We start from the raw sequence: 20,107 nt of genomic DNA, 5'->3' as shown, positions 1-20,107 counted from the left end.
GATTTGGAAGTTGCACGTGCGATACCTCTAGGTTAGAATATAATCCACTGCCATAGTGCTGGGTAAGAGTTTACATACCAAGAATGAGGGATGAGGGACTTCAGTTATGTGGAGAGACGAGAGAAGCTGGGATTGTTCTCCTTAGAACAAAGATGGTTAGGGGGACATTTGATAGAGGTGTTCAAAATTATGAGTGGTTTTGATAGAATAGATGGGGAGAAATTGTTTCCACTGGCAGGAGGGTCGGTAACCAGAGGACACAGATTTAAGAAATTTGCAAAAAAGCCATGGAGGGCATAAGGAGAATTTTTTTTATGCAGCGAGTTGTTATGACCTGAAATACACTGCCTGAAAGGGGGGGTGGAAGCGGATTCAATAGTAACTTTCAAAAGGGAAGTGGATAAATATTTAAAAAGGAAAAATTTGTAGGGCTACGAGGAATGAGCAGGGGAGTGGGACTAATTAGATAGCTCTTTCAAAGAGCTGGCACAGGCACGATGGGCCAAATGGCCTCCTTCTGTGCTGTATGATTCTATGGTTCTGTAACAGCCTGACCACTATCCATGGAGATTGAATTATTCTGTAGCATCTCACCATGTCCAAGCCATTCATTCTATTAACAGAAGTTGGCTGATGATTATCAGTTTTTCCTCCTTTAAATTAAAATTTAAAATTTTTCCCAATTTTTTCCACTCCTTTCCTGAAGATGCTGGCCTCACCCAAGTGTCCATGCATGAGCCTACACAAGAGTGTCAGCGGGTCATTCAATCATTGAGACAACACAGCCGAGCACAAGATGATTCTCACCCATCATCCGCACATATGCAAGTGCTCGCACTAGACAGAGGGTAGTAAGCAAAATTGGGACTTCTGGCTGATTCTTCTACTTCCTTTGCCCTGGACCATTGGAGTCAATTTGTTGAATCCCAACTTCTGGTCTAGCTGAGGTCAGCTAAATCATCACAAACTCAGGACAAAACTTGGGACTTTCTGGTTTCATGTGGTGCAATAACTCATTAGGCCATCGGAGAGCCACCAATGGGGTTTAGGACTGTCACCTGGTCAGCTATTTATCACACATCAGTTAATCACATCTGCACAACTCACATTTATATAGTACGTTTAAAATAGAATACATCCCAAGATGGTTCACACAGGAGAAAACATAGCTCTTTAAAGGTCGGAGAGAAGATGGAGAAAGCCATAAAAATAAAGTGGGATTCTGGGTTTCATACACAGGCGGATTGACTAAATACAGATTTAGTGATGTTGAATTTGTACAAGACTTTGGTGAGGCCACAGGTGGAGTATAGTGTGCCCATTGTGGGCACCCATTCTGGAAGGCTATTACGACTCATGGAAAGAAGACAGCGAGGATCCACGAGAACGACATCAGAAAATTGAGGTCATGGCTGTGAAGAAAGGCACAAACAACTGGGGCTTTTTTCACTGGATTGGATGGTTAAGGGGATATAAATGAGATTTTCAAAATTATAAAGGCTTTGAGAGGGTAAATAGGAACATAGGAACAGGAGTAAGCCATTCAGTCCCTCAAACCTGTTCCACCATTCAATTAGACCATGGCTGAGCTGTATCTTAACTCAATCTGCCTGCCTTGTGAAATATGTTTCCCATGGGTAGTAAATTGGTAAAGAGAACGTAGACTCAGGGTTAGCACTAAAAGAACAAAGAAGGAAATTAGAAGAAATGTTTTCACAGCTTGATGGAACATGGATTACTTTACCACGAGTGGCTATTGAGGCACAGACTAACATCATTGTAAAGGGAATTGGATATGTGTTTTAAAAAGCAGAATATAAAATGATACAGGGAAAAGGGATTAAAATGGATAGCATTGGTTAAAGAACTCGCACCATCACAGGCATGACGTGCCAAATGGCCTCCTTGTGCATGCTACATACAAACATATGAACATATGAATTAAGAGCAGGAGTATGCCATTCGGTAGGTAATTTCTATGAATCCAAGAAAATGCACACCAAGCAGTATTGCAAGATTTAGGAGACCAAAAGCATGGTGGACAAATAGGTTTTAAGAAGACTTTGAAAGATGGTGAGGGGGTTGGTGAGGCCGAGGGGTTTAGAGACTGAGTTTCATAGAGTAGGGCCAAGAGGGATGAAGGCTCTGCCATCAAAGATGGAGCAGAGGAAAAGAGGGCCGCACAGAAGACCAAAGTCAGAGGGCTGAAGGGCATAGGATGTGAGGAATGTTCAAAGAGATTGCAACAACTTGCATTTATATAGCACCTATAACATAGTAAAATGTCCCAAGGCGCTTCACAGGAGCGATTATCAAACAAAATTTGACACCGAGCCGTATAAGGAGATATTAGGACAGGTGATCAAAAGCTTGGTCAAAGTGGTAGATTTTAAGGAGTGTCTTAAAAGGAAGGAGAGAGGTAGAGAGGCGGAAAGGTTTAGAGAGGGGATTCCAGAGCTTAGGGCCTAGGCAGCTGAAGGCACGGCCGCCAATGGCGGAGCGATTAAAATCGGGGATGCACAAGAGGCCAGAATTGGAGGAGCACAGAGATCTCGGAGGGTTGTAGGGCTGAAGGGGGTTACAGAGATAGGGAGGGGCGAGGCCATGGAGAGATTTGAAATCATGAGAATTTAATTGCAGAGGTGGAGTGGAGGGAAAAAATATCTCAATGAGGATGAGCACACAAGTAATCAATATACAAAGTTCATGTAATTATTCAGTGGAATTATAGGTTATACCAGCACTTAGTTAAAAAGAAAGTCTAATATCACCCTTCTACAGTTTTTGGGTTTAGGAGAAAAGAGTGAATCTTGTGCTGATCAAGATGAAGGATGTTAACACTAGAGAACAAAACACATTTTCCACTCCAGGGTCAGAAGGTAGCTCAGCCAGGTGGAGAGTGTTTTACCCTGGCCCAACAATGTGTCTTAGCTCCAACCTCAGAAGGCAAGTCCCAACGCAGCAATGAGCATTTTTTCTGTTTTCCAAATTAGCCAACCCCTTATCAAGACTTTGCAGATCTAGTGTCAATTGGTGGAAAATAAGAGGCTGTTTTTCTCTGGGCCTATCCACGTTTCTCCAACTCTGGCCTTGTACACATCCCCGATTTCCATCGCTCCACCATTGGCAGCCGTGCCTTCAGCTATCTAGGCCCTAAGCTCTGGAATTCCTTCCCTAAACCTCTCTGCCTCTCTCTCCTCCTTTAAGACACTTCTTAAAACCTACCTCTTTGACCAATCTTTTGGTCTCCTGTCCTAATGTTTCCTTCTTTGGTCTGGTGTCAATTTTTGTCTGATTACGCTCCTGTGAAGCGACTTGGGGTGTTTCATTACGTTAAAAGGTGCTCTATAAATGCAACTTGTTGTTATAACCATAAGGAACTAGGCCAAAACTGCCCAAACTCATCTCACGTTGGACCCTTAGTCAGCAAGCAGAGAAAACTTTTAACCCTTAGTTTCTGCCTGGAGGTCGTAGAGTGGAAGGAGAGTACCTACCCTATAGCACTACCTACTTTACCCACTAACTGCACAATTGCAAAGACCTCTCAGGTTACATAACAACTAATTCTGAAAAATTAAAAACCGCTGTTCAAATCCTGGAGTAGCAGTAAGGGTAGTACAATTGGCCTAAGTGCCCGTGGTAGAGAGAGCGATAAAAAGGGGGGGGGGGGGGGAAAGAGAAGAACTCCGGGTTCCTGTTCCCATTCAGTACTCGGTGGCCCCCAGCTGGAAAATGGGGCTGCTTGCGTGGCCTCCAAGGAGACAGGATGAGGCTCAGACTTGGCTTTGATGGCCCAACATTTGAATAAGCTCCTGTCACTCACTGCCCAAGGTCACAAGTGACATTATGGAAGGCTGCTGGCAACGGTCAAACTCCCAACCAGGAACAGCCAGAATCTTCGAGTGAGAATAGGAATAGGGAAAGAAAAAGAATGCAAGGAGAGCTTTCAGGTATTTGTCAATAAGAATGAAATATTCATAACAACTTGCATTTTTATAGTGCCTCTAACATAGTAAAACGTCCCAAGGCACTTCACAGGGATCTAATCAGAAAAAAATTGGTCACGAGAAGGAGACATTAGGACAGGTGTATGGTCAAAGAGGAAGGTTTTACAATGTTTCCCTACTTTACAACAGTGAATACACTTCACAAAGTACTTCATTGGCTGTAAAGCACTTTGGGATGTCCTGAGGCCGTGAAAGGCGCTATAGATATCCAAGTCCTTTCTTTCTCTTTCTTAAGCAGTGTCGTAAAGGAGAGAGAGATGCAGAGGTTTGAGCAGAATTACCATGTTATGGTTTAATACGTAGTTTTCCAATACACTATTATAAATTGGGTTTCTACTTAACTGTGTGCTGTTTTTCCAATGTATCTTGATTCTCTGCCCTCAGATATCCTCAGCAATTGGCTGGCTTCAATAATTAACACAAATTTCAGCTTTTATATAATTCTATATTCTATTCCCTCCACCCTCCTGAAAGGGGCTGGTTCTTGCTAGGATACTATTCCACAGGACTACGCCCAATGATCATACACCTGTTAGCTTGGCTCAGTAATAGCACTCTTGCCTCAAGAAAGTTACAGGTTCAATTCTCACTGCAGGACTTGAGCACATAACCTAGGCAAGTACTGGGAGATCTGCATTATCAGGTGCCATCTTTTGGGTGAGATATTAAATCAAGGCCCCGTATGCCTATTCAGGTGGATGCAACGGATCCCAGAGTAGGGATCCGGTGTCCTGGCCAACATTCCTCCCTCAACCAACACCACCAAAACTAATTAACTCGTTTTTCATAACTTTCAATTGGATAAATACTTGAAGGGGAAAAATTTGCAGGGCTATGGGAAAAGTATGGGACTAATTAGAAAGCTCTTTCAAAGAATCGGCACATACACAATGGGCCGAATGGCCTCCTTCTGTGCTGCATCATTCTATGATTCATCTCATTGCTGTTTATGGGCAATTGGTTCAAAAGTAAGCAATGGCTGTGCGGTGCTATTTAAGTTCAAGTTCTTTATTTTGTGTGCGAGCCTAGACAGTGACCCTGACAGGCTATCGTGACCCTGAAAAGCTAAACAGCTCATCACCAAACGTCCGTACACGTACAGCTTCCAGCAAAAGGTAACGGATGGCAGCCAGGTGACTGAGCTTTCCCTAGCCCTGAGGTGCTGGGGCCGATTGTAGTGACCCATACCAGCCTCGGCTACGGCCAGCACATCAGCATTTAGGTTTCGATATCCATCTGCCAGCATCAAAAATGATGAAGTAGGAGGATTACAAAACATATTACATAGAATGTACAGCACAGAAACAGGCCATTCGGCCCAACAGGTCAATGCCTGTGTTTACCTCCACATGAGCCTCCTCCCAAACCTTCTTCATCTAACCCTATCAGCATAACTCTCTATTCCTTTCTCCCTCATGTGCTTATCTAGCATCCCCTCAAATGCATCTATGGTATTCGCCTCAACTACTCCTTGTGGTAGCGAGTTCCACATTCTAACCACTCTCTGGGTAAAGAAGTTTCTCCTGAATTCCCTATTGGATTTATTAGTAACTATCTTATATTTATGGCCCCTAGTTTTGGTCTCCCCCACAAGTGGAAACATCTCTATGTCTACCCTATCAAACCCTTTCATAATCTTAAAGGTCTCTATCAGCCTTCTCTTTTCTAGAGAAATGAGTTCCAGCGTGTTCAGTCTTTCAATATTTTCAGACATCACACGGAAATAAAACGTTTGAATATTTTCAATCACCTTTCTGTCACATGCATTTAATTGTTATACAGGAATGCTATGCATTTTTTGTTGGTTTAGTAAAAAAAAAATGTACATAGTGTAGATTCATAATAAGAAGCAAATGAAAACAATACAGGCTCACATTAAGAAACTTCTGAAAACATCATTGGAAAGGGGACACACTGAAGCTGCCCTTACACAAATGAGGTTCGTTGAAATTTTGGCAAGGATATGCAAGAGGGTTACACTTAAAAGAGTAAAAATACAAGTACACAGCAGGTCCGGCAGCATCTGAAACAAGAAGACAGGTTAACGTTTTAGGAGTGGATCCTTTTTTTTAAGCTGAAGAGGGGCCTAAGATGCAATCCCGTGTTTTTCATTTTTCAGATGCTGATGGATCTGCTGCATGTTTCCAGCAATTTTCTATGTTTTTACTGCTGATTTGCAGTATCTGCAGTTGTTCCTTTCCAACCTGTTATGTTTGTAGTGATTGCCTCCCAAAAACTCACACCAAGTACCCAACGCAGCATTGCCTTTGTGCACTTTTTCTGGAGTCGATTTTATCACTCACTGTTATTGACCCTTAAACTTTTGGTTTGCTTCATACAGCAAGAGCACCCCATCTCATCCAGGTGAAGGAATCAAAATTGGATGCTACATTCAGGCTGGTTTAAGTGAAACTGAACCCAGCTTCTGTTGGAATTGTGAATTGTTGGCTGATTGGGGTTAGCAATTGGAAGTATCTTGGTTAGGGTATTTTTATTTATATTCAATTACATCAGTAAACCCAAGCTTGCATCCAGTTGTTCTGGGAAGGGATGGGGATAGGACAGACAATGCGAGATCACTAAAGTCAAGATGCTAACATGCTACCCAAACACTACTTGGTTGATAGCAGCTTGCGAAACGAGGCAAACTAGGGGGATCCTGATCCACGGCGGGGTCCAGGCGAATAGTCGGAACACAGCACAAAGAACGCATCATAATATTGCATTCCTTCCTTTAAAAAAAAATCCTCACGTTGAGATTCATACCGTTTACACATAACTACGTTTTGGTAACAGTACATTCAGATACAGCCAAGCAAGTACTTTGATAGCTCAAGTGTTTTTTTTTTCTTTTTAATTTTCCTCATTTCTCTCGTCCTGCTGTTCCTCCTGGGTCACAACTTCGATGGCTTGTATTTGGGTCTCGTTGTCCGTGTCCGGGACCTTGTCGTCGCATTCCGCATCCGCCGCAGCATCTGGATCAGAGTCCATCTCTGGCCCGGGGTGAATCTCGATCACAGTCTGCGATTCCGCCGTCGACTGGTCGAGGCTGTGGCTGTGAACGACAGATGCCAGACCCGAGTCCACGGTGACCAGCTCCACAGGGCCCACGTTGACCCCGGCCATGGTCGTGATGGCGCTGCTGTCTTGGATGGCGGCTGTGCTCAGGAGGGCGAGGCTGGAGGCAGGGTGGATGGTGACCGTGTCGGAGGCCGTCGTCTTCGGTGCTGTGACCACCGCGGCATACCTGGTGAAGAGCTGAGACCCACCCGTCAGCGTGTGGACCGTGACGGGGCTAGACTGCTGGCCAATGGCCATGGGCATGGTCGTGACATTGGCGACAGAAAAGTTTGCTCCCATTGGAGTGATGGCGATAGGCGATATGACAGTGAACTGAGGTTGCTGGACCGGTGTGGTGGGGGTCAGGATGGTGGCCGAGGCAGGTCTCTGGAGTCGGGGACGCTTGTTGGGTTTAGGAGTAGCGATCGGCATCAACACCACGTTTTGCAGAGTTTGGCTTTTCAGTTTCTGATCCTTGGCCCGTCTCCTCTGCTCCTCCAGCTGACGTTCCAGTTCTGTTGTTGGGAGAAGGAAGGGGGTTAGAAAGGGAAAACAAATCGGTGTGGTGTTCAATATCTAATGTTAACATTGGTAACTGGGTATGGCCTCAATACACACCCTGTGCTCAGGGCTCAATACATGTGGGAAAAGGAATGAAAAATTGAATCAAAATCATAGAATGTACAGCACAGAAACAGGCCATTCGGCCCAACTGGTCCATGCCAATGTTTATGTTCCACACGAGCCTCCTCCCACCCCACTTCATCTCACCCTATCAGCATACCCTTCAATTCCTTTCTCCCTCATGTGTTTATCCAGCTTCCCCATAAATGCATCTACGCTACTTGCTTCAACTACTCCTTGTGTTAGCAAGTTCCACATTCTAACCACTCACTGGGTAAAGAACTTTCTCCTAAATTCCTGTGGATTTATTAGTGACTATCTTATATTTATAGCCCCTAGATCTGGTCTTCCCCACAAGTGGAAACATTTTCTCCATGTCTACCCTATCAAACCCTTTCATAATCTTAAAGACCTCTATCAGGTCAACCCTCAGCCTTCTCTTTTCTAGAGAAAATAGCCCCAGCCTGTTCCTCTATCCCATTTAGACTCTTCTTATTCAAGCAGCATGTGGCCTCCTTATTCTTTCTACCAAAATGCATCACCTCACACTTACCTATATTGAAATTATTTTGTCAATTACACGCCCATTATCAGAAAACCATTACATAGCGTGTGTAATACCAGTCAATACTGAATGGATCATTAAAGGAGGACAATGCAGGGAAAGGAGAGCTACTTTGAATATAAAATACAACCCATGACTGTATATAAATCTTTCAGATTACACAGACATAACCAGTAAAAAGCAACTGTTTTTACCATACTCATCTCTTCCCCACCACTTCAGGGTCTCTTGCCTCACCTCCTCCCTGTCTCTGTAACCTCCTCCAGCCCTACAACCCTCTGAGATCTCTGCACTCCTCCAATTCTGGCCTCTTGCGCATCCCCGATTTTAATCGCTCCACCATTGGCGGCCTAGCCTTCTGCTGTCTAGGCCCCAAGCTCTGGAATTCCCTCCCTAAACCTCTCCGCCTCTCTCTCCACCTTTAAGACGCTCCTCAAAACCTACCTCTTTGAACGAGCTTTTGGTCGCCTGTCTTAATATCTCCATATGTGGTTTAGTGTCAAACTTTGTTTGATAATCGCTCCTGTGAAGTGCCTTGGGACGTTTTACTACATTAAAGGGGCTATATAAATGCAAGTTGTTGTTGTTGCACCATAAAGAAGTTCGGTCATCAGTTACAAAGGTGTCAGGGATCCCACAAAGAAACCCAAAAATCAATGTTCAAGGATCAGGTTGGATGCCAAATGGATGCCAGTGCCAGCTGGACAAGCAAAAATCGAAGTGTAGGCATTGCCTATCAAATTCCTTGATGTATTTTTTGAGTATTGTACTGAATTTAGAGGCTGGGGCGGGAATGTTTTATCATTGCAATGCAACTCCACATATAGGGCTACGGGAAAAGAGCAGTGGTGTGGTTCTAATTAGATAGCTCTAGCAAAAAGGTACGATGGGCCGAATGAACACCTTCTGTGCTGGATCATTCTATGAAACAGTCCCTGAGAGAGGGAATGTACGGCACAGGGGTTCATGTAACAAAAAACACTCAGCTGCCTTGTCCCTACGATAGATGCTACATTTTATGGGCCTTTGATGCCACTGGGATGAAGGAGCCAAGCTTGTTTCATGACAGAGGGCGACCGGTCTCTGTGTGCAGCGTGCAGGGTGAAAGCGCCTTTAGTCAGTAGCAGCAAACGGTGCAATGTCACCTGAAGGCAGCAGGCTTCCCTCAGTAAGAGGAACACACTTATTTTGAAACCTAATTTTCCTGTGCACCTGCAGTAATAAAAATGACTGATTCAGATTTAAATACGAGACACTAGAGCCTGAGGCATTCTTTAATTGGCAATATACTTCACTGCCTGGGTTCACTGGAGGATTGATTGGTGGGGAGGGTCTGAGTGGTGGCCTGGAGGGAGAGCCATCTGCTGGTCGCCCACACGTACCCCTTGCCGCCGATCTCAGAGCAGCGCTGGCAGATGCCTAAGAGCAGGTGGCGTACTCGCCCTTTTGGCCCTGGAGGAAGTGTGCCGACTCTGGGGGGTGCGGAAGGCAACTTACCCGCAAGGTCACTGTGGATCTGTTCCTGGCTTTGATCGGTCTGACTCTTCCTGTTGTCCAAAACCTTCTTCACAGTCTCCAGGAGCCCAAACGTGTGTGCCATGTTGTTGAGAACAGCAGCATCTGAAACCAAAGCACAAATACTCTGCAATACCTCTCTAAGCCAGAATAGGGATCACTAGCTATTAAAAACCTCCACGTAGGAGGCTGGTGGGTTGGAATGGTCCATGGGGGGAGGGCTGGAGAAGCTTAGAGATGAAGGGGAGCAAAGCCACAAAGGAATTAAAGGAGAGGACAAAAGCTTTAAATTTGAGGCATTGGGAGTTCAGGAGTCAATATAGGTCAATGAAGGTGGTGGGTGAGCTGGAGTTGTCGGATGGGATACGGGCAGCTGGGCTTTGGATTAACTGGAGTTTATTGAGAGTGGATGATTGGAGTCCAGGATAGAGTGCATTGGAATAATCGACTTGCAGGTGACATTGGGAATTAACTTCCATCTCCCATTAGAAATGGTGATTTAATTCATTTAAATTGCACGATGAAATGACGGGACAGTGTCTCCCGTCACAGTCCTTTCAGTCTCTAGTGTCTGCTGGATCCCCAGTGAAGGATTAAACGCAGGCTATGGGCTGGAAATCATCCTGACAGAAATGCCGTTCGACAACCAGCTCTGCATCTCACCCAAGTACACGGAACGGCAAAATGCTCCTCAACCTACCTGTGATCTGAAGCGGAGTCTGACCCATCCTCTGCTGAACACCTGCCAGCATCTCCATCAGCTCCTTCTGAATGTTGGTGACAACTTCCCCCAGCAAACCCACATCTGCAATTCCTTTCCAGAAGGCCAGGGTGTCTTCTACAGCAAGAAATAAAACCACTTCAGAAATCTAATATTCTAGCCGCGTGATTAAGTCTAGGATGAAGGTTCAGAGTATTTTAGAAACCCAAGTTGACAGTAGCTATGAAACATAAACATTCAACCTCTGCGTCCTCCAATACTGGCTTTTATAACCTAGGTAGTCACCACTTCTTGCTTCTCATCTACTCTTCTGTTTCAATGTTTGCCCCTCTAATGTCCAGGAGCACTCTGCCCAATTGTAGCACCCCTACTGCCATTCTTTCTGAGAGATCAGCTGGATCAGAACGCACCAGGGGTTGAACCTGAAACCTTCCTGGGCTGGATCACTGAATAAACTCGCTGAGCCATCAGTGGAATCACCTTTTTCTACTCTTTTCAACCTTGTGGATATATAATTGAAAAGGAAAAATTTGCAGGGCTATGGGGAAAGAGCAAGGGAGTGAAACTAATTGAATAGCTCTTTCAAAGAGCCGACACAGGCACGATGGGCCGAATGGCCTCCTTCTGTGCCATATCATTCTATGGTGGTGCCTACACTATGAGCCTCGGTCCTCCTGGTTTTCTCGACACATGTTCCTAAATTCAGTTTCGTAATTTCAGATTCAAACACCCGTGAACAATTACACTGTAAAGATCAAATTTAGTGCAATGTGCCCCTCTCTGCTGAGATTCACCAGCTGCTTCCTGTTTCCAGTTATATAGTCAGTCGGGAGTGCAGAAAACCATCAACATAAATCCCTTAAATAGAATTTTCATTCATATAGTACCTTTAGGGACCTCAGGACAACCTAAAGCATTTCAGAGCCAATTAATTACTTTTGAAGTGTAGTCCCTGTTCTTATGTAGGCAAATGCAGCAGCCAATTTGTGTACAGCCAGGTCCCTCAAACAACAAATGAGATGACTGCCCAGTTAATCTGTTTTGGTGGTGTTGGTTGAGGGGCGAAATGTTGGCCCAGGATACTGGGAGAACTTCTTGCTCCTGTTCGCACACTGCTGTGGGATCGCTTGCATCCACCTTAACAGGCAGGCGGGGCCTCAGTTTAATGCCTCTTTAAAAGACAGCAACTCTGATAATGCAGCACTCCCTCAGTACTGCACTGGAGTGTTAATCCTAGACTTTGTGTTCAGGTGCTATAGTGGGACTTGAATCCACAGCTTTCTGATATCAATTGATCTAAGCTGATACAAATCATGTACAAAGCCGCTGGTTACGGGCCAGAAAGTGGAACACGGCATCGCTGACCTGTGAGGGGGCGAGCTCAGCACTTAGCCCATGCACAGCAGGCCAGTCCAACCATTTCCATGATCCCTCCCACTCCCTAAGCAGCTGTTCCTCACGTGCAAGTCTAAACAGCGAGTGTTGCTGGGCTATTCCACCAAAGAAAATGTCACAGCAGAACCTGACCCTGTCCTCACCAGCATGCACACACGCATGCACTTTCCAGCAGGGGTCAGGGTGGGAATGGGTCCCTGGCTGCAACCACGGACACAGGAGGAAACCAATTCTCCAGATGGGTCTCGAGGCCTCTAGTGGCAGGTGCGACAGCAAAGTCGAGACTGCTGGTGAGACTGTTGGAGGCGAACATTTTGTTTATTCTGCTGGGGTTTGAGGGCTCCTGCTCTTTCTACATGGCAAATAATACATCCTTCTCCGACCAGCAACTGATGATAATAATTAGAAATTATTACCAACATTAAATATATAAAAACTTGGTGGTCTTTGAAGTGCCAAGCTATTTTTGATCATTGTGTTGATCGTTCAGAGGTCATTACAATGTAAGAAAACAATATATGTAGCACCCACAGACATCACACTCTTATAAAACAATCTTAAAATGCTGAGTGGTTCTGAGCAGCAGCCTGAAATTGATGAACGCATTCCAATCTGCACAGTTCCCTTAACAATTAGTCAGTGAACACAGCCCGGTAAAGTGTCATAGCTCCATCTTAGCTGAATGATAAATTGTGCATACATGGTATGACACCCCTATGCTTTTAAGACAACATGTCGTCCAACTTGCTGAGAGCAACATCATGGAAAATCTACTAGTACCTGTTAAGAATCAAACTCTCAGGGCTCGATTTTGCAATGGTGGCGGGTTGGCAGCGGGGGGGTGAAGGTGCGCGTGGCAAACCTGCATGAACAAAACTTACCGTTTCCGACGCGATCGCACGTTGATTGCTGATGATTAACGTACTCTCCCGGTTTCGCACCCGGCAGCCAGCCTGATTGACAGGCTGGTGGCTGCCAGGAGCTGCAACGCGAGGTGGGGGGGGGGAGAGAAGAGAAAGAAAGAGAGCAAGACGTCATCCGGAGCTGGAATGGAAGACCGGGGTGGGGAGGGGGGAAAGAGTGGGGAAGATCGGGGGGTGAAGAGGGGGGCACGGAGAGGGAGACATTGGAGCAGGTTGTAAAGGTAGGTCCATTTGGGTTTTAAGTTCCTTCTATGGTGTTTTATGTAATTTATTTAGTCTCTTTCTCCCTGATCTGGCCCTTCACATCTGGTTTCACCAGGCGTGAATCAGAAGTGGTGGGCAAGTCACCCAGGTAAGTTAAAAAACCATTACAATTACTTCACCTGTCACAGGTAAAGTGCCTTCCGTACCTCATTTGGCTCTTGGTACAACTGTTATCCCGTCGGCTTTAATTGCCGGCAGGACTTGCGTTTTCTGGTCGCCTGCGCGCGCACAGGTGGGTCCCTGGTAAACTCGGAGGTGGGTGGGTTGGAGCCGGCTTCCGAACCCGAACGGAATTTCAGGATTTTCGGAGCCCTCCCATGCCCCCGCAATTGCCCCCTAAAATTGAGCCCTCAGTCACTTTTCATCTTCAGGGAAATAGTTATTTTTTTTAAAAAAGATTCTCCTTTCTTTAATCATCGGTGCTCATCCATATGCCCATCCTTCATATGCAAGTTTACATAATGGTTTTGGCAGGCTATTGAACCACTGAAGGCATTACAGCTGGTGGTATGTTCACGAGAAGTCCACACATCACATAATATGCATCCTTACATGCACTTTTCAGTAGTAGGCCCTGTAGGGGGAACGGAGTTGATTTTACCCCTCCCTACCCGAGTTAAACTGCAGTCGAGATCAACACAGACTGGGGACTGAACCCAAGACCTAGCTGGTCTGTACAGCTCAGTACCACACTGGGCAATGCATTTAATTGCTAAGGCATCGCAGAGCGACAGTACTTTATAATCAGCAAAACATATTTAATGATTTATTGTTAAATTTTAAAAATAACAAGCCTTTTCACTCCTCCTGTGAAGGATACAGGCAGTGCTCCCTGGTGGAATGCTAGCGAACTAGCTGCCGAGAGGGGTTTCGGTCTGACTGCAGCTCAAAGCAGAGAGGCCCACTGAACTCACCAGAAATCTCTTCGCCATCCTTCCTGTTTAAATCCTCTGTCGTAACCGCAACTGTGGTCAGAGCTGGACTCCACTCAATGCACTCTTCAGTGTTGTCTTCAGAAACAGTGATGTGAGCTCCATTACCTGGGAAATGAATAGATAGTCTTCAGACTGTAATTATACTTTTTTTTTGTGTCAAAGTAGTCTAAATTGCCCTCCTCTCAGAGCCAATGTGTCTCACCTGCAAACCTCACTGCACCATCGTTCACCAACTACCAACCTGGAAGCAATCCCATGAAAATGAAGGGCAGGAAAAGACCAGCTGGTCCACCTAGCCTGCCCATACCCATCTTGCCTGGAGATCCTGACTAGGGCTTCCTACTCCCCCCCCACAACCCCCTCCTCAGCCGTGTGATCTCCTGGGAGAGGCAAAAAGAACAGAAAAAAAACCTAGGGCCAATAAGGTGGGGGGTGTGGTGAAAACTCTGGAAAATTCCTCTCTGATCCCCTCTGGCGATTGAAACCAGTCCAGGAGATCATACTGACCTTGTGTACATACATTAACTGTTAATCCACTTACCTTCTACATGATGCGATCTCTGCCCCAGTCAAGAACCAGTCCAGCTCCCTCTCGAAGGCGTGCAGAGTCAGCATCCACCGCACAAGCCGGCAACATATTCCAGAGGCTCACTACTCTCTAGGAAAAGAAAGAACCGCCTAACTTCTAGCCTATTCCTACTTTTGCGTAATTTATATGCACGTCCCCTGGTCCTCCCCAATCTGTGAAACTGAAATGATCCATCAATAGGCACGTAATCCACCCCTTTCATTATTTTCTAAACCTCTAGAAATAATCTAATTCATGATGCACTTCGGAGGCAGTTTTGTATCACTGAGCCCGGAGGTCTGATGTCTATTCAAGCATCACAAAGCGCGACGAGCAGCCTGCTCAGACACTATGCACTGATTCATCAAGGCCCCAGTTGTTGTGGTGACTTGACTAGGGATCCTTTCATAACACAGCGGGAGAGCCTGAGCGATGCACCTTACGTTTAGCTTCCATTTGGAACAGGGCAATTCAGAGGAGGCCATTAAAAACCATGCAATATTCCATCTCTTTCTAATAGGGCAACTCTTTGTTGAAACGCTCTGCTTCTTTGGCATTCAAGGGCCAAAGAATGAAGCCCCAAACCACTGCAAGATACTAAAACAGCAACCCTTAAATAACTGCTGGGCCTGACATGTCAGCTCCCAATACGCGCTCAGTGCATCAGACACTAAGCACCAGGAGTGACACAAAGATTTAAATGAGCTGACCTCGTATTATGGTGATGTGAGGTCGACTCATTGGGGGCACAGGCAACACCTGAGGAGCAGCAGTCATAGCAGCTCTGCGCTGGGACCCTTTAGTCCGCCCTATGATATCAGAGGCATGGAGTCCAGCTGCTACAAGGGCTCACCAAACACATCTTCAAATGGCCTTGCAGTGCCGAGTTTTACATGCACAGTCCTCCCACCGTCACCTGTTCAGTAAATATTCATTCTTGGGATGTGGGCATCGCTGGCAAGGCCGGCATTTATTGCCCATCGCTAGTTGCCCTTGACTGGTTAGGCCACTTCAGAGGGCAGTTGAGAGTCAACCACATTGGTGTGGGACTGGAGTCACATATAGGTCGGGCAGGGTAAGGACGGCAGGTTTCCTTCCCTAAAGAACATTTGTGAACCAGTTGGGTTTTTACAGTCACTTTTACAGATAGCAGCTTTTTATTTCCAGATTCAAAAAAAAACTGAATTCAAATTCTCAATTGCCAGGGTGGGATTTGAACTAATGTTCTGTGAGTTATTAGTGCAGTAACACTACTGTAAGGGAGAGAGAAAAATAAAACCAGCAAATGCCATAAATCTGAAATGCTGCAGATGCACAAAGCAGTCAGCATTCCAGGAGGATTCTCGGTGAAGAATCTCACCTGAAACATTAACCTAACTTTTTTCCCCTTTCTGATGCATTTTCTGTCCCAATCTAAATAGCCTGCACTGGTATCAAGCTCAGATAAAAACAGAAAACACGCAGCAGGCCATCGATGCAGAGGGCAGGCCCCTGCGCTACTGGTGAAGGCAACACTCCCGAAATATCAAACAATTCATATCTCCCCGCTGATGCACCCCCAGCATTCTCTGCTTCCACTTCACATCTCCAGCACTCGCAGCCCTCTCCCTCCATCTCTGCGGCATCGCACTCACCGTCTATGGAGGTAGACGTCTGTACCACGTTGCTCTGCTGGCTAGGAACCGGCGCCCTGGCACTGCTGATTAGAAGGTCGAACTTTGTGCTGCGGCAGGTGTTGGTGCAAACTTTATCATGCTGATAGAAGTCCAACTGCCCAGAATCCATCATCTTCCTACAAGTAAGTGCATCCAGAGACAACCTTTTATAGCAGTGATACACATAATACAGCCCAGGGCCACTTGCAGCCCGTCTCCCCTTAAACTATGGTCCTTGCATACTGGATGGAGCATGCGCCTCTGGGCTTCTATTTACAGCCGACACTGCTGTGGGATTTTGGCTGAGCTGGAATTCATTACTGTTCCCTCGACATACGTGACTGACATGAGAACTCCCCACGGCATGGTGCATATGCGTACCATTGGCCCTCAGATGGTTACAGGCACACAAAAACTACTAAATTTGGAACTTTTTAAAAAATAGATAAACCTAGGTGAAAAGGCCCACTGTGCAGGAAAACACCAACATTGAAGAGTTAGGATTAGATAAGTTAGCAAATAGTGATTAGGTGACACCCAAGCTTGGATTTTTAAAAAGCTTGTTGCTTATTGAAGAAAGAGAAGACCAAGGGAGGTGAGGAGTGAGTCGATAGTTCTGAGTTCTTGAGAAAGGATGAGTCAGTGATGCATGGTGCAATCAGCCTTGACTTCATACAGCAAGGATGCAGGGCAGAGGTTGAGTGCGTAGGATGATATATTTGAAGCTCAGAAGGAACACAAGAGGAAAGTAGAGCAGCAATGACCATATTAGGACTCCAGTGAGCACAGGAGGCACTCCACAAATAACAACTTGCAAATATCTAACTCCTTTAATATACAAAACATCCCACAGTGTTTACAGAGTAGTAGTAAGAGGAACGGGACACTGAGCCAAGGGCTGATAGTTTAGAAATGGTGAGTGAAGACTTGCGCAACAAAAATGTATTTTGAGAAGGTTTTTGAAGGAGAAAGAAGTAAAAGGGAGAGGGATTTAGGGAGTTGCAGAGAGCAGGGCCCAGATGATTAAAAACTCTGTCACCAATGGGGGGGGGGGGGGGTGAACAAAGGGGAACCTCAGCTCACCAACCAGACAGCAAGAATCAAATCTGGGACCTCCTTGATCTACGAGGCTCAGTAACTCATTATACTCATTAGAGATGGGGCGATAATTAGACAGGAAGGATGGGTTGAGGGTGGGATTTTTTTTTTGTCGGGAGGTGATGACAGTGGTTTTGAAGGGGAGAGGAAATGGAACTGATAATGTTAGCTAGCATGGGCGCCAGGAGTGGTAGTTGAGTGATCAGAAATTGATGGGGAGGGGCTTAAGGGAACTGGAGGTGGGTCTCAGGACAGCAAAACATATTTGAAAATCAACAAAACCGAGGACTCCGACAGCATCATCCTGGGTTCAAGATTACATAAGTGAAGGGGTCAACAAAAAACGGCAAACCTGGAGAAACTGTACCAACCTCAACATTATACCCCCTATTCGAATTGCCCGTTTCCAGTCTTTCAGTGTAGATTTTCCCGCAAGATGTACAAACTGTTTTGGGCTTATGAGCTGATCATTAAACTGAAAAAGGAAAATCAGAAGAAAGAATTCAATCAAAACTGGAAATATAGGCACCTTTGGTCACACACAAGGAAGAGAGTTGTCTGCACAGTACCAGGACACTGCTGCTGGTCACACACACAGACCACAGACACACACGATCAATTCCCACACCCCCTCCCCGCTGAAATGGGGCTTAAGCACCTTCAGAGGCAGGAGTGTTGAAAGTGAAGGCGCTGACTCGTGCTGGGGTACGGGTTGTGGCTGTCGGCAGCTCTCCAAACTCTGCACAGGTGGCTGTTCGCCATCCATGACCCTAGACGGTATCAGCAGGCTGTTCAGCCTTTGGAGGCAGCACAGAGGAACCATATCTTATCCTAACTGAAGACACACACACGCGCACGCAGACCAGGAGCAGCAGCCCAGGCTGGTTTTGTGCCCCTCCCTAACCCGGGGTTGGGTCTTAGACCAATGGTAGCGTCCCTGTTGCTATCCTATCTGAGATCTGCCAACTCCGCACTGGCTGGAAATCAAATGTGGGACTTTCCTGGTCTTATACGATTCAACAAGCTACTAAGCAGCACATGTGTCAGATTTCAGAAATATCAGAATAGTTAGAACGAGAACATTTATATCTGATCATACCTTTACACATTTCACGTTAATTCCTGGGCATACAAACTTCTTCCACAACAGAATGGCTTTGCTTTCCCCACAAGTAATAGGATAAGCAATTTCAACTTCCTCATTGATCTCATTGCAGATATCTGAAATTTAAATAAATACACATTTATATTCTGTACATTTTTTTTTGGAGAGAAACTGAACAAAACCTTGCTGAGATTGTGCCAGAATAAATAGGTCACGTCTAATGGGAACCGTTGCAAAAAGGATCTGTCCTTTCCAATCCGTATGGAGTAAAACAGTCATACCCCAGTGGTCAGTTTACAACAACACATTGCATTTATATACTGCCTTTAACGTAGTAAAACATCCCAAGGCTCTTCATAGGAACGTAATCAAACAAAATCTGACACCGACCCACATAAAGAGATATTAGGACAGGTGACCAAAAGCTTGGTTAAAGAGGTAGGTTTTAAGGAGCATCTTAAAGGACGAGAGAGAGATAGAGAGGCGGAGAGGTTTAGGGAGGGAATTCCAGAGTTTAGGGCCCAGGCAGCTGAAGGCACAGCTGCCAATGGTGTGCAAGGGGCCAGAACTGGAGGAGCGCAGAGATCTCGGAGGGTTGTAGGACTGGAGGAGGTTTGAGAGAGAGGATGGGACGACATTTAGAGCAGTATTAGTAAAGGCCCGAGAAATGGAATTTGGCACAAGGGATGAGAAGCAGGAATAAAACAAATGACAGCAAGAGCAAGCATGAGACACTCCCAGATACAGCATGGTTTAGACATAGAGCAAAGCTCCCTCTACACTGCCCCATCAAGTCCACCCAGATGAGCACGGGTTAAGTGTAGCAGAGTAAAGCTCCTTCTACACTTCCTCCATCAAACACACAAAGGCCTAGCCACAGCACAGGTTAGATACACGATGCACCACTCTCTGTGCATACCCCATACAATACCATTTTGACAGCATGGTTTCCCACACTAGACATCCTGTGATGAGTGAGACTACAGTTTAGTGATGTGAACGTTCATTCACCAGCATCTGGGTTGAAACTGTCTCAACCTCATTTTACACAGGATTTTCACAGCTGACAGTGAATAATATTATCCCAGCAGTCTGGTCTGGATTTGAATCGAGGTACTGGACTTTGTCATTCAGCCCTTTCCATGTACAATTTATAGATTTATTGAAAGTTCAACTTTGCCAGAAGCAGTTATCACCAGCTAGCACATAACTGGCATTGCAGAAAGAAGGGTTTGAATGGACCCAGTTTAAAATAACTGTTTGCACCAACACGATTAGTAGGAGCATGGCTGGAAAAGGTAATGCAAGATCAGGCTGTTCTGATCTAGAGGTTAGCCAGTCAACTCTAGATAACTGCATGCCTGAGCCAAGCACAGGATTCCAAATGTACCAAGTCACTTCCCAGAAATCAAATCAGTCACTTCAGAATATCTATTAACCATTGCTTTTACACAATGAATATTCTTATTCAGAAGAGCCCAACTTCGCCTGAAGACAGAGGGACATGTTAGAAATGCTTAGCGTTAGCTGCCCTGAATGGCCCGATCAGTGCAGTGCAATGCATCAGCCAGTATCGCACCAAGCCACACAGATCAGGAAGGGCATAGGTTCAATCCCCAGACTGTGTCAACTTAGCTGATCTCAGCCAGGGTAGAGGGAGCGATTCGACAGG

At 45.6% G+C, this 20,107-nt stretch overlaps 1 protein-coding gene across 1 annotated transcript in view; it reads right to left on the bottom strand.

Annotated features, from left to right (window-relative positions):
• Positions 1-4,273: 4,273 nt before the first annotated feature.
• LOC137342737 (glucocorticoid modulatory element-binding protein 1-like) overlaps positions 4,274-20,107 on the bottom strand; it is a 28,516-nt gene continuing 12,682 nt past the window's right edge. Inside the window, exons 3-9 of the mRNA XM_068006903.1 lie at positions 18,430-18,551; positions 17,702-17,805; positions 16,212-16,369; positions 13,989-14,114; positions 10,472-10,609; positions 9,754-9,876; positions 4,274-7,582 (exon numbers count right to left, since the gene is read on the bottom strand). Of these exons, the coding sequence (XP_067863004.1) occupies positions 6,861-7,582; positions 9,754-9,876; positions 10,472-10,609; positions 13,989-14,114; positions 16,212-16,369; positions 17,702-17,805; positions 18,430-18,551 (1,493 nt within the window). The 3' untranslated portion in view covers positions 4,274-6,860. The remainder of the gene's footprint in view (positions 7,583-9,753; positions 9,877-10,471; positions 10,610-13,988; positions 14,115-16,211; positions 16,370-17,701; positions 17,806-18,429; positions 18,552-20,107) is intronic.

Source organism: Heptranchias perlo, chromosome 26, assembly GCF_035084215.1.
Source record: "Heptranchias perlo isolate sHepPer1 chromosome 26, sHepPer1.hap1, whole genome shotgun sequence".
Lineage (NCBI taxonomy): Eukaryota > Metazoa > Chordata > Chondrichthyes > Hexanchiformes > Hexanchidae > Heptranchias > Heptranchias perlo.
This window is presented reverse-complemented; position numbering and strand designations above follow the sequence as displayed.